At 58.1% G+C, this 13,197-nt stretch overlaps 1 protein-coding gene across 1 annotated transcript; it reads left to right on the plus strand.

Moving 5' to 3' along the window:
• Window positions 1-4,619: 4,619 nt before the first annotated feature.
• On the plus strand, window positions 4,620-6,283 carry B0H18DRAFT_1077090 (homoserine kinase). Its single transcript, XM_048031246.1, has 3 exons — window positions 4,620-5,622; window positions 5,672-5,791; window positions 5,857-6,283. The coding sequence occupies exons 1-3, from the start codon at window positions 4,903-4,905 to the stop codon at window positions 6,082-6,084; spliced, it is 1,068 nt and encodes a 355-aa protein (XP_047884346.1). The 5' UTR covers window positions 4,620-4,902; the 3' UTR covers window positions 6,085-6,283.
• Window positions 6,284-13,197: the final 6,914 nt, after the last annotated feature.

Consider the following 13,197-nt stretch of genomic DNA (forward strand, 5'->3'; position numbering starts at 1 on the left):
TCCCAACCCATGCGAGTGGAGACCGTCACCTCTGTCAGGGATCCAAACGGAGTGGAGGTAAACAACCTCAGCAAGAGTTCAGATATGGAGGTTGAGGTAGTAGCTGTTACTCCGATGAAGAGGGAAGAGCCTGTGGTGACCCGGAAGGTGCGTACATAATATGCTGTACCCCGTAAGATATCTCAACAAAGAGCAATCGGTGCAGGAGCTCTGGAGTTACTACCGTGCGTTGATCTTACTCATAACATTGGTGCACATTCAAAACCGATTATTTCCATTGTACAGTGTACTACAACGGAGATAACGTGAGCTATCTTCAGTATGCGTTGAATATCCCTTCCTAAATAAAAGATCAAGGGAGTTGGGCCCATCAGTAAGTCTGTTCATAACGTCGGAATACAAAATCGTTAATCACTGGCTATGCTAGTCTATTTCTTGACTCTTTTTCAGAGCCAGGCAACGTCTGCTGGGTGGGATCCTTCCCAAGGCCCGGGGTCTACATGCACAAACTCTGAGCAATGCGTTCTCCCTTGGGGAAGCGGTACCAAGTCTGTCAGCTCTGTCGTGCTGATCGCAAACGGTCTAAGCTTTGCGGTACGTAACGAATACTAGGTTGTGACGGATCCCCGCTTGACCCGCTGTAGATCATGGCCATCCTGTTCACAACGATCAGCTCAGCAGCCGACTACAGCACGTTTGGGCGGTGGTTGCTGCTCGTCGTTACCGTCATCGGTTGGGCTGCTCAGTTCGCCAGCATGGCCCTTACGAGTACGCTTCTCACAGTGTTCCTTGGAATCGTGCGCATTAACTGCGCACCCTCTCGCAGAACCCTCACGATGGGAAGCTGCGATGGCACTCTACATATTATCCTACGTCTCATACGGTGCGACCCTCGTGTTCTACGCCGCAGTGTTCCCGCGGCTCGCGCGCAACACTCCGCATGCTCGCAACCTGCGCGAACAGCTCGAGAACCGGGAGATCTCCAGAGAGGAGTACGAGCTCGAGGAGAGCCTAGAGAAAAACCGGGTCAGCAATATCAGCGCGGTGCGTGTCGTCATCGTGCTGCTTTGCCTATGTACGCTGATGAGCGATGCAGTGGCACAGTAACATCGGGTTTATCTTCGTCCTCTGTCTGAATCTGTCGGTCTTGCTGCCTCTCGCGAACAACGCCCTGGTCGACAACTATACGATAGTTCTGTGAGTGCTCATGGATTGCGCTCTCCACCGCATCGATCTCACCTCGATCTAGAACCAACATGTATGGGGTGATCCTCAGTGCATGGTGGTGTGAGTAAATCGCGTACCCTGATGCCCTCACTATGATGTTTACCAGTTGCAGTCATCTTCCAACAGCCTCGACCCGGACCTCCGCTTCCTCCGGGGGAGCATTACCTGACCATCGGGTGGAAGCAAGTGCGTCAGGCTGCCTTCCCTAACCGGTGCTTGCATCGACGCGTCCGATCCGCGATAGATCTGGCTCGTCCTGAGGCAATGGAGGAAGCTGCCGTACACCTTCATGTACCTCTTCGCGTTCTTCCTTCTATCTGATGTAAGTCCGCTTGTCAACCTTAGCGTCGTCTCAGGCATCTCACCACACTGTAGGGCCTCAACACCACCGGCACGCTCATCTCCATCTGCCAGAACGACCAGTTTGAGTTCTCCTTCCTCGAGAGCACGTACCTTAGCTTTGCGCAGGCTTTCACTGCCACTGCCAGGTACGCAAAACAATCACACACATCCGGGTGAAGCTCACATCTGTGATTTCCAAAGTACTATTGGCTTCTGGTGGATCCAGAGGTACTGGAAGATCTCGACGAAGAAGATGGCGAGTAGCCAGCCTATATCAGAGACGGACACAGCACTGAGCGGTGCCCTTCACAGTTCATGGCCACAAATGTCTTCACGATCTTGATTCCGGTTTGGGGCATGGTCGGATTGTGGACCACGAGGTTTGGTTTCCACCAAGTCTGGGAGTACTGGTGAGAATCCGTGCCTTCTCTTCCATTATCGGCTCACATGGAGCTGCACTACAGGGCGTGGAACGCTGTCTTCGGCCTGTTCCAAGCCCCGTACTACTCCTACTCGCAGACCATGATGGTGGAACTCGCGCCGCCGGGCTTCGACAATATGGTACTCCGCGTGATCGCTCCATGCCAGTGCCCAGGCTGACGCGACCCCCTGACGTCCCCCAGTTCTTCGGATTGTTCGGCCTGTCGAACCGCGCGTCGTCGATCATCGGGCCGAACGTCATCCAGGCCATCATCAACCGCACGCAGAACAACTGGGAAGGCTTCCCGTTCCTCGTCGCCATATGCACCGCAGCCAGTCTTGTCATCTGGTTCGGTGTGTCTCGCACCGCTCGTTTGCTCTCCGTGTCGTGCACGCTAACTCGGTACACTAGGTGTGGACGTGGAGAAGGGTCGCCGGGACGCCGTTGCGTGGGCGGAGCAGAACCGGCCGTACGCAGAGACGGGTGTGCGTGTCAAGGGGGACGCGTCCGAGTCGTTGGACTCGGGGAACTATGAGAAGAAGCCTTGAGCTCGCTGGTTTACCTTGCGAGGGTTCAACATGAATCTTGGGGCATAAGTAGTCATGACCTTGTAGCATAGTAGAGAAAGGAATGTTGAGTGTATTCTTGCTAGAACACTTCGCGTCATTGGACGCACAGCGCAAAAATATGTATACGTAACCTAGAGTTGCATCCAGATACCTCCTCCCTATCCCACCGTTTGTGCACCTGTCTATACACCCGCAGTAGAGAAGCGCTTTAGCGGCCCGTAAGTATCGGGGCATGGTTGAGGGTTCGGCGATCGGAGGAGGGCGCGGAGCGATCGAGCTGAGTAGTTCGTGACGGAGGAACACCGATGTCGGGGAGAGACAGAAGGTGCGTACTGGTCTGCGAGACGAGGAATGAGCAACCGCTATCGCCCCCTTCCACTGTGATGTACCCTCGCCGACCACTCACGTCGAGGATAGACGGGCCCGGGCATGCATGCTGTTGGTATATGTGCGCGTGGTAGTCTCGCCAACGTGAGCATCCAGTACAGTCGATCTGTCCATAACTGACCTAGCGTGCCCGCAGGTCCAGCTTGTGCTATCAATAGGCCGCAGTAGGCCCCTGCAGACCTGTTGGTGATGCCGGTTCGTTGACCCATTCGGCCTCGCCATATGTCGCGCTCTGCAGAAGCCGGCGCCGTGCCGTGCCGTCCACCTCGGAGTCGCAATACAATTAAGAGGCCCGTGTAGGTAACACTGAGCCCTTCCTGTCTGATCCTACATATAGCGTCGAGTCAAACCGATCATGGCGAGCAACGACGAAGAGGCCCGGCGCATCCTCGAAGAGACGTGGGGCACGCTGGACGAAGAAGCGCGCGCGTTCCTCAAGTCGCGCACGGGGATCGAGGAGGAGGCGCGGTTGAAGGAACACATCCTGGAGGTGCAGGCGGGCGCGTTCGCGGTGCGTCGCTCACCTTCATCGACACACTGGCAGCCTGCGGGGAGTGCTGACGGGTTCCGCGCGCAGGTGCACAAGTACAGATGCGTCCAGAACTTTAGCTTCTTGAAGTAGGTCGGTCGGTCGGTCTGAGCTCGAGGGGCGCGCGTTGATGCGCTGCTTTGCGCTAGGCTGAAGATCTCGCGCCTGCCTGCGTATGAGCAGCTGTTGAAGCTGGGCCGTGAGCGCGAGAGCGCACTCTTCCTGGACATAGGCTGCTGCTGTGCGTGTTCCGGGACTTGCGGAGGCGGATTTCCTACTTAATGAATTCACCTCACCGTACCAGTCGGTAATGACATCCGCAAGGCCATAGCGGATGGCTTTCCCATGGAGAACGCCATCGGTTCAGACCTCTACGCTGGTAAGGCCTGCTCCAGTATCGACGCACTTCACTCACCCCGACCAGCATTCTGGGACCTCGGCCACAAGCTCTTCAACGACAGCCCCGAGACGTTCCCAGTGCCCTTCCTCGCGGGTGACGCCTTCTCGCCCTCCTTCCTCCAGCAGAGCCCGCCCTCCCACTGGCCGCCCCCCACGCCCGCGCCCTCCCGCTCCTCCCTGGAGGAGCGCGGCACCCTAACCCCGCTGCTGGGGCACGTCTCCGCCATCCACGCCTCGTCCTTCTTCCATCTCTTCAAGGAGGCCCAGCAGGCCGCGCTCGCACGGTCGCTCGCGGGGCTGCTCTCGCCCGCGCCGGGGTCGGTGATCTTCGGCGCGCACGGCGGGCGGTCGAAGAAGGGGCTGCGGGACGAGGTCGCGCGCGGCCTGTGGCGGGCGGAGCCGATGTGGTGCCATGACCCGGAGAGCTGGAGGGCGCTGTGGGACGGGGAGGTGTTTGAGAGGGGGACGGTGAGGGTGGAGGCGGTGCTGAAGGAGGGGCATGCGCGCTGGGAGGCGGTCAGCGAGGATGGGGGAAGGCCCGGCTCATTGATATGGTCGGTTACTAGACTGTAAAGTCAGCACGGCATGTGTGCAGCGACGTAAGTTAGCAAGACATATTTGCGGTGTAGAATTGTATGGCAATGGATGCTGAGAGTAGTGGTCAGAAGGCCCGTGCGCCGGCGCACGTCAAGGTCGTCGGTGGATGCGTAGTCCAAGTCTGATCCGCCGGCTTCGCCCCCGCTCTGGCGAAATCCCCTCTTGATCACTCTCCCCCACAACACTGTGGACACCGACGACTCTGCTACAGCCAGCGAGCCCGCCATGTCCCCTGCTGGGCTTACTCTGCAACCAGAATGGTCGTCTGGGGAAGGAGGAGCGCTGCCGACACGATGTCGACACTTTGACTGAAGTGAGTCACTTCAGAGTCCCGCGCCCTCCTCGCTGTCGACCACCGTCTGCACCGGCCTCGCACACCTCCTCGCCGTCTCGCAAGGACTCTTAGTCGTCGCGCTCGTTCCCCAGCGAGCATGTCGCGCTCGTTCACCATCCGTGTACCTGCGACGTCCGCCAACATCGGGCCCGGCTTCGACGTCGTCGGCCTCTCGCTCTCGCTCTACCTCACCCTCTCCGTGACCCTCACCCCGCCCCCAACAGCCTCCTACCCCACGCCCCCGTCCATCCGCTACACCGGCGAGGGCGCCGACGAGGTCCCCCTCGACGCCTACAAAAACCTCACCACCCGCGTCGCGCTCTACGTCCTGCGCTGCCACGGCGTGCCCTCCTTCCCGCCCGGGCTCGCCGTGCACGCGCACAACGAGATCCCCTTCGGGCGCGGGCTCGGCTCGTCCGGTGCCGCCGTCGTCGCGGGCGTCCTCCTCGCCGACGCCCTCGCCCGCCTGCGCCTCCCCCCCGCCCGCGTCCTCGACTTCGCCCTCATGGTCGAGCGCCACCCCGACAACGTCACCGCCGCCCTCGTCGGCGGCTTCGTCGGCAGCTACCTCCGCGAGCTCGACCCCGCAGCGACCGAGGCCGCCAGCGTCCCCCTCAGCGAGGTCCTCCCCGAGTACCCCCCCGACGCCGGCGAGGCCTGGGGCGCGCACCCACCGCAGCCCCCGCGCGGCATCGGCCACTTTGTGCGGTTCGGCTGGTCGGAAAGCATCAAGGCGGTCGCGATCATCCCGAGGTTCGAGCTGAGCACCGCGAGGGCGCGCGAGGTGCTGCCGGCGAGCTACTCGCGGAAGGACGTGGTGCGTCGCGCTCCGTGCTAGGCTGATGGCGCCGCTCATGGTTCTGCAGGTCTTCAACCTCCAGCGATTGGCGGTGCTGACCACGGCGCTCGCGCAAACGCCGCCCGATCCCGAGCTCATCTACGAGGCGATGAAGGACAGGATCCACCAGCCCTACCGCAAAGAGCTCGTGAGTCCCCGCGAATCTCGCTCTCAAATCTCGCTCTCAAATCTAACTCCTCATGCGCGTCGCAGATCCCTGGCCTCCCGGAAGTCACCTCGCGCATGACGCCGTCGAGCCACCCCGGACTCCTGGGCATATGCCTCTCGGGTGCGGGACCCACCATACTCGCCCTCGCGACGAGCGGGTTCGAGTCTATCGCCGAGGACGCGCGCGCGATCTTCCGGGAGAAGGGCGTGGAGGTCGACTGGAAGCTGTTGTCCGTAGTAGGCGGTAGCTCGGTAGAGATCAACGATGCGTAGAATGACAGACGACCTTGGCGCGCGCATCGAGACAGACAAGCCGGCCCCCAAGGGACCGTTGCAGCAAGCGGCCAAGGGTTGCGTGTCCCTGCTCGAGGCTGTCGGTGCACCCCCTCGCGAAAATCGTGAAACTGTCATTAGAAAGCAAGCTACATCTCGAGCAACTCTATAGCATCATAAGGTATCATCATCTCGTAAGCGTATGCGGGTATCATCCAATCCAATCCCAGCGCACTCTAAGCACCCCTCTACACATCTACACGCGCATCTAGCCCCCCGCAGTGAGGCACACCGCGCGCGTCGCGACCAGTGCGCCCGCGGTGCTGTCGAACGGCAGGTCCACCGTGAAGAGCACGTGGCTCCTGTCGCTGTTCAGGTACACGGGCAGGTTCACCGTGCCCCCCGCCGCCGCGTCGTCCGCCTGCACCCACCGGATCTGCGACGGGTTCAGCCGCACCGTCTCCCCGTTGTTCAGCGTCAGCTGGTCCGTGTCCCACTTCGCGCCCTCCAGCACGAGCCCTGCGGTACGACATACATTCAGTACCGGCGCATACGGTCAGCTGCGGAACGGACGCACCATCCACAATGTAGGCCCCGGGGTCGTTCACCCGGTCGATGTCGAGCTTCAGGTGCAGCGTCTCGAGGGACCACTTTTTGCGGTGCGCGACCGCCTGGCGCGTCGCGGTGATGTACGCCTCCGGGAAGAACAGCCCGCCAAGCCACACCTCGACGTTGTTCAGGTTGTCCAGCGTCGCGATCTGGTCGAGCTGCGCGAGCCGCCGCGCAAAGTCCGAGATCCAGCCCGAGACCGCCAGCGTCCTGTGCACCTTGTAGCGTCGCCAGTGATCCGGGATGGTACCTGCGAACGAGAGTCAGCGACGGGTGCATGATATCCGTGATAGTGGTACGTACCCTTTGTTAGCGAGCTCATGAGCGTGCGGAGGTGGTTGGTCTGCTTGAGGGCGCCCTCGCAGACCTTGACGATGTCTGCGAGGTCTCTGCGGACTTGCGAGAGGAGCTTGCTGCCGATGGTACCTTCGCGGTAGAACAGACGGTACAGCGGATCCTGGTTCTCGCTGCTCTGCTTCTCGAGTGTATGGAAAGTCTGAGGCAGGGTCAGTACGGCGATCAATATCGCGTTCGCGTCAAGCAGACTGACCGATGGGAGCTGCTCGAGCCACTCCTTGCACCGCTCGTGCAGTTGTCGCATCCAAGCGGGCTGCTGTGAAGCCTGTCCCTTGGACGGGCCCGAGCTGGCAGCCGCTACATCGTCGTCATCGTCGGTGAGCATCCGCATCTTCCTGAGCTTGCCGAGCAGTTCGTTTCCTGTATGTCATCAGTACCTCATGTATCATAGCAAGTTCACAAGCTATCCGCGTACCTTGTGCGACAGCGATGACGCGCTCCGCCGTAGGGGGGAGGCTGAGCCAAGCCGGAGGCTCCCGCTCCGGAAGACCTTGGACCCACGACATGAAGTGGTCGAGCTTCGTTCCTTCAGGTACGCTGAGCACTCTCGCACCCGTAGCACTGGGCACGAGGTCGAAGTCCACATTATACGCCGCCGGCGTGAACAGACCATCCACGAATGCGTCGATGATCTTCTGGTCGAAGTCGCTGTCGACACGCCCACCGTATACACACTGCTTGACGAGCGTTCTCAGAGCATCCCATGGGATCACTGCGGGGTCGATATTTGCACGACCCTTCGACACGGAGTTGATCCACGTGTCGATCGTGGTGAACGCGGAGGCCATATCTGAGTCGTTGAAGTCGTAGAGCTTGCTCCATCCGAGCGGGACGTAGCGTAGACGCTCTTGAACAACTGCGTGGAGCCAGGCCAACAGGAAGTACAGCCGAGCCTTCTCCGCAGGACCTTGGGACAGGCGCGAGCTCGAGATACCGCGCAGCGAGTCGGTGAGATTGGCCTTGATACCCGGTGGCGGCTCGTTCATGAGGATTCTCGACTGGCGGAGGATGTTGACAGGAATGCTGGGGTTGGCCTCCATGGTGAGGAAGAGACGGAAGTTGCGGTGCGGGTTGAGAGTCTGCAGTTTCTTCTCGAGCTGACCGAGCCATGACGGAGCCAGGTGAACGTTCTTGAGCAGGACCCATGAGCCTTGGCGCGCTGCTGACGCGATAGCTTGATCCGCAAGAGTAAAGCCTTCCTGAGAGCCCATAGCAACGGAGGCGCAACGAGCACCCGTGTCGCGAATCAGATTGTCGACTCGGTAGCTGGCGTCATACCCAGTTACAGACACCAGCGATAGAGGTGTGGAGGGTAAGATTTCGTCAGCGACCATCGACCCGAGGTTGTACGCAGACTCGGCGTTCATATCAGCCTCAAAGACGGTGCGCACGAAGGCTGCTGTTGCTTGCAACAATCGATCCGGTCGGAGACACTTGATGACAAGCATCCGGCGTGTGCCCTCCAGAGCAGCTGTGATATATTTAGTCAATGTCTGAAACGACAGGCGAATATTTGTGGCGCGACTTACGTGTGCCGGGGCCCCATGCAGAAGGAACCGATTGTTCCGGAACGTTTGATTCCAGGAGTGCAGCCCACTCGCTTTCGTGCTGCACAATGTGCTCGAGAACAGGCTTGAAGATCGGCTGTCTCCCATAACTCTCCAGTCGTTGCTTCTGATCGATAGACAGGAACGTGAGGCTGTGTATGTCGGCATTACCACCACCAGTGGCCACAGCACTGTCACCACTCTCGAGAAGGAATTCGAGTTCGTCAGTGATCTCTTCGACTCCCCGTAGCTTCACCTGAGCCAACAGCACGGCGAGCATGACGTGATCGCGATGAAGGAGCGCGCGAGATGTCCGCTTGTATGCCATCAGGAAGAGATCCTTGAGCAGGATTTCTCTCCGACGATGATAGTCGGATACGCCCTTCAAATTTGGATTCTGGTGGAGAACATAGTCGAAGATGTCCAGGAAGAAGCGCAGGGAGAACTGATAGAAGTGGTTGACGAGGTTGAGCTGCTCGAGAATGAAGAATACGGCGCTGCATGCTTGCGCCAGAGGCAGGTATTCGGCAGTAACTTGCTCCACCTCTCGCATGACGAGATCCGTCTCCTCCACTTTGTGTGTGATCTCTGCCGCCTCCCGCTTCAGCGTCTCGAGAGTATTGATGACCTTGTCATCATCAAGAATGTTTCCGGACGACTCGTTCAACGCCTGCAAGAGCAGCTTCTCCAATGTGCGCAAACGCAGGCGGAATTCACCCTGCATCTTCATCAAGTCGGTCCGCTTCTTTTCCGTGTCTGGTCGCTCGACTTTCAGGACTTGGTCAAGCGATTGACTTTGCAGACTGCTCCTCGTCATGGTGAAGTTGACAAAGGTGACGCGACTGCATATGTCAGGTGAGAACTCGACCGAGGGGTCCCGGGTAGCCAAGAACATCGTGAAGGAAGGCGAGAAGTCGATATCCTGGCTACCGAGCCGGATGAGAACTCGACCACCGGTACGGCGAATCTCTTTGTTAAGCACGGGGTTCAAGATGGGGTCAAGGTGCTCGACATCCTGAATGAGGAGTGTGTTGCCGAAACGCAGCGCGCTCTCCAAGACCTTCAGGAACGCTTCATCCAGGAAACTCGTCACTGTGATCTTGCGATCCTTGTACTCTTTGAGCAAGAAGTTGGTGGCTTGGCCGGTCGGGTCAATGATCAAAGGATACCGGCTGAAGCGCTTGATCATGATGGCGTTCTCGGTGCATAGATTGTCGGAGGGCAGCCCTTTGGATTGCCAGCTGAGACGATCATCTGCAGTCGACAGGTAGTCTGGCATGGAGAGCTCAGTCTTGAATTTGATATTCGCCTCCGCAAGGTGCGACGACCACTCTTGCCACATCTGTTCACGGTACTGTTGATCGAAGAATCCACCGTAGGCCAAGAAAGCTGCGGAGAGCAGTACGTCGCCCACAATGGTGCCCATCTCTGTGTCGAATGTGCGACTGCCAGACTCCCAACGGGTCTTCTCTGACGATAGACTGTCCAGCAGCGTCATGCTGCGGTTGACCTTGCTCTCAACGCGCTCCATCTCTCCCTTGATAGCTTCGGTTTCTCGGATCAGAGCTGCATACTCCTGTTTGTATCGCTCGATGCTGGCTTCCAGCTCGGCTACCATCGTCACCATCATCTTCGCCTGCTCTTTGGTACGTTCCGCTTGATCCTCCAGCGACTGCACCTCATTGCGCAGAGGCTCCACCTTGTCCAGAATCTCGGAAAAGCGGACTTGGGCAATGGCCCACTTGACGAGAGGCCCGCAAGCTTTACTGGCACGGTTCACGTTCTCGTAGGTGTAGGAAGGCCGGCTGACGAAATCCCTCTTCATGATTTCGCGTAGATGTTTCGTCATCTGGGTCGTGGTATCGAAGTTCACGATTCGCTGAATGAAGTCATCGCGACGGATGATACCCTGGACCGTACGCCAGCTGTCGATTTTGTGCCCGAGGATGGTACACACAGACTCCATAGCCAGCTTGACAGCCTCCGGAGGATTGGCCATAGTACGAACTTCCTGCAAGTGCTGCCGCTTGATGTTGCTCACAGCCGCTTGAGCATCCAGGACGGCTGGTTCGGCGTCTGCTAAATCCGCCATGACGACGGCGCGACGTTGCTCGATGTGCTTGTCCTGTGCGGCTAGAGCAGCCTGGATATCGATCGATGCCGCCTTCTTCTGCTCCGCTTCCTGTTGGTCCGCGACCATGCGCTTCAGCTTCCTATCGGCTTCCTCGTTTTTCGCTTCGAGCTGCGTGCGTTTGATAGCGAGACTCTTGCGAAGCTCCTCGACCTGCGTTACTGTTTCACGCAATTTGTCCAGTCCTACATGGAGATGGCGCTGTTGCTCTTCCAACTCCTCGCGCTTCTCGTTGTGCAGGCGAACGTAGTGGTTGATGCTGAAGAGTTATCAATGTACCATTCGTGAAATCAAAACTGTGGACTCACAAGTCCAGGTAATGCCGTGGCGTAACGTAGTTGTAACGTCCTTGCCGGCGGCTAAGGCGTAGGTTGATCTGATGCAGCGATTGATGCACATACACCAGCGCATTGACGACAGCGGCACGGTGGATCGGAGGCATTGAGAGTTCGCGATATGCGATGGGGAACATAGCCGGTGGGTTGTACGAAGGGAGATCGAGATCCAGTGTGTTGGTGAACTCCATTCCAACTTGGTAGAAGGCTTGATCAGACCAATCTCCGAACCAATCCAAGACGCAACGATTGAACAAAGCCGGCGAGGTAGCAGCACGCGAGGCGAGTCCGTTCTCGGGAGGATTCATGGTGAAAACGACATGCAAGTTCTTGGCCACTTGTTGCGTGAACCAACGGTATAGTTCTTCATGCGAGTCCAGCATCAAGCCGTCACGCTGCGAACCTTCCTTGCAGGCGGTCATCAGGGCTGCGTGCTCGTCGCCCTCGAAGAGACCAGGAACTTCAGCGTTCGCAAGAAGGGTATTCATCCGTTCCAGGAACCCAGAGTCGAGGACATTTGATTCATCCATGATGAAGCATATCTTCTCCCCCTTGCATCCAGCACGTCGCAATACCGTTCTGAGGTCCTCGTCGAAGTCATCGCCCGTGTACTTGTTAGAGACCTTGATCTGGAAGATGTTCAAGCCATTCATCCAGGCGACAAATCGAGACAACGTCGTCTACACAACTGTCAGCACCCGCATGTGACGCAAGGATAGTAATTAGACTTACTTTGCCGCTACCGCTGACACCAATCAACAGCAGGTGGCCCTGTATTTGCCTGAAGACTCGATCGATACGCAATACATGATCTAGGACATCATTGAAGAGCACAAGCGGCACATCGAGCTCTTCTTCGTAGAACACGCGAAGCCGCGCTTTCGTGTACTCGCGCAATGCTTCACGATCGACAGAGACGTAGTTTTTCGACGTCCAGTTGGAGAATAGGATGGGACGTGCCAGTGCCTCGTCGCGGTCGATGGTCGGGAAGTTCTCAATTGCGACATTATCGATGCTCTCATCTGTCCACCGCTTCTCTTCTTCATTGACAAGACGATCAGAGAACAGGCGAAGCGCTTCGTGGGCCCAAACCCGTACAAGTCCCTCCACAGACAAGGTCTCCAGCGGCTTGATGGCCTCGTAGATGCCACGTACCCAGCGGGTCAGCTCACGCGGGCTGTAAACGTAGTGAGCCTGGTTATCGGTGGTGAATCGTTTCTGCGACGCAAGGTAGAGCGCGACCATAGCATCCGTGAGTGGCTCGGCGTATGTCCGAAGGTTAGGAAGGACCTTGAGGGCGGCGCGGTTGTAGGTACCATAGATTTGCTTCAAGGACAATTCTCCAGGGTAGTCTACCATAACCAATGGGGCGTGGCGAAGGAAACGATGACTGAGAGGGACACGGCCAGGGTCCGTAGGAGGATTGCAAGCACCGACGAACTGGATACGCTCCAGCTTGACCCATGCCATGTCGGTGGTTCGCCAATAACCGTTAGCTTCGACAAGCTGTCGGATGAACGAGATGACTCGCTGAGTACCGTACTTGTCGGTCGCGGGCAGATTGATTTCGTCACAGAAGACTACTAGCCAGCGACCAATCTGGGCGGGCGCAAGGATCACGCCATTGGGTGTCTTCCGATATTCGCAGTACTGTTCGAATGTCTTCAGGATGAGCTCCGGCGTAGTAGCACTGGAGAAGTTAAGGCCGACGACCTCCATGTCTGGGAGTTTCCGTAGGGCACTGAAGAGTGTCATGGTCTTCCCGGACCCAGGGGGACCGCACAACATGAGAGGCTTGTGTTCGGAGAGCCACGAGTAGAGAACTTCTTCATGTCGGACAGTATCAATCGTCGGAACGACGACATCGGACGCAGTTACCGCATGAGACTCGATGTCGATGACTGGAACCCTCGAAGCCCACGGGAACCAGTCGCCGTTGGCGACTTGGACATCGTAGTCGAGCAACGAGCTTCCCGGACCCAACGGCGGCAAATCCACTCCGGTCTGTTTGCGCAAGAATTCGCCCAACTCGGAACGCAGCTCCAAACGTGCGTCACCCGAGAAAGCCCAGATGATGCTGACCAAGAGCCGCTTCTCGACGTATTGTTCGACACGCTCGGGTGCCAGAGGGAAG

Source organism: Fomitopsis serialis, assembly GCF_022376445.1.
Source record: "Fomitopsis serialis strain Sig1Antser10 chromosome Unknown B0H18scaffold_657, whole genome shotgun sequence".
Classification (NCBI taxonomy): domain Eukaryota; kingdom Fungi; phylum Basidiomycota; class Agaricomycetes; order Polyporales; family Fomitopsidaceae; genus Fomitopsis; species Fomitopsis serialis.

Bases quoted from the DNA above. Each gene is read 5' to 3' on its own strand.
- B0H18DRAFT_1077090 (XM_048031246.1), top strand. From the start codon at position 4,903: ATGTCGCGCTCGTTCACCATCCGTGTACCTGCGACGTCCGCCAACATC. The intron at 5,623-5,671 runs GTGCGTCGCGCT...ATGGTTCTGCAG, and splicing joins GCTACTCGCGGAAGGACGTG to GTCTTCAACCTCCAGCGATT. The intron at 5,792-5,856 runs GTGAGTCCCCGC...TGCGCGTCGCAG, and splicing joins AGCCCTACCGCAAAGAGCTC to ATCCCTGGCCTCCCGGAAGT.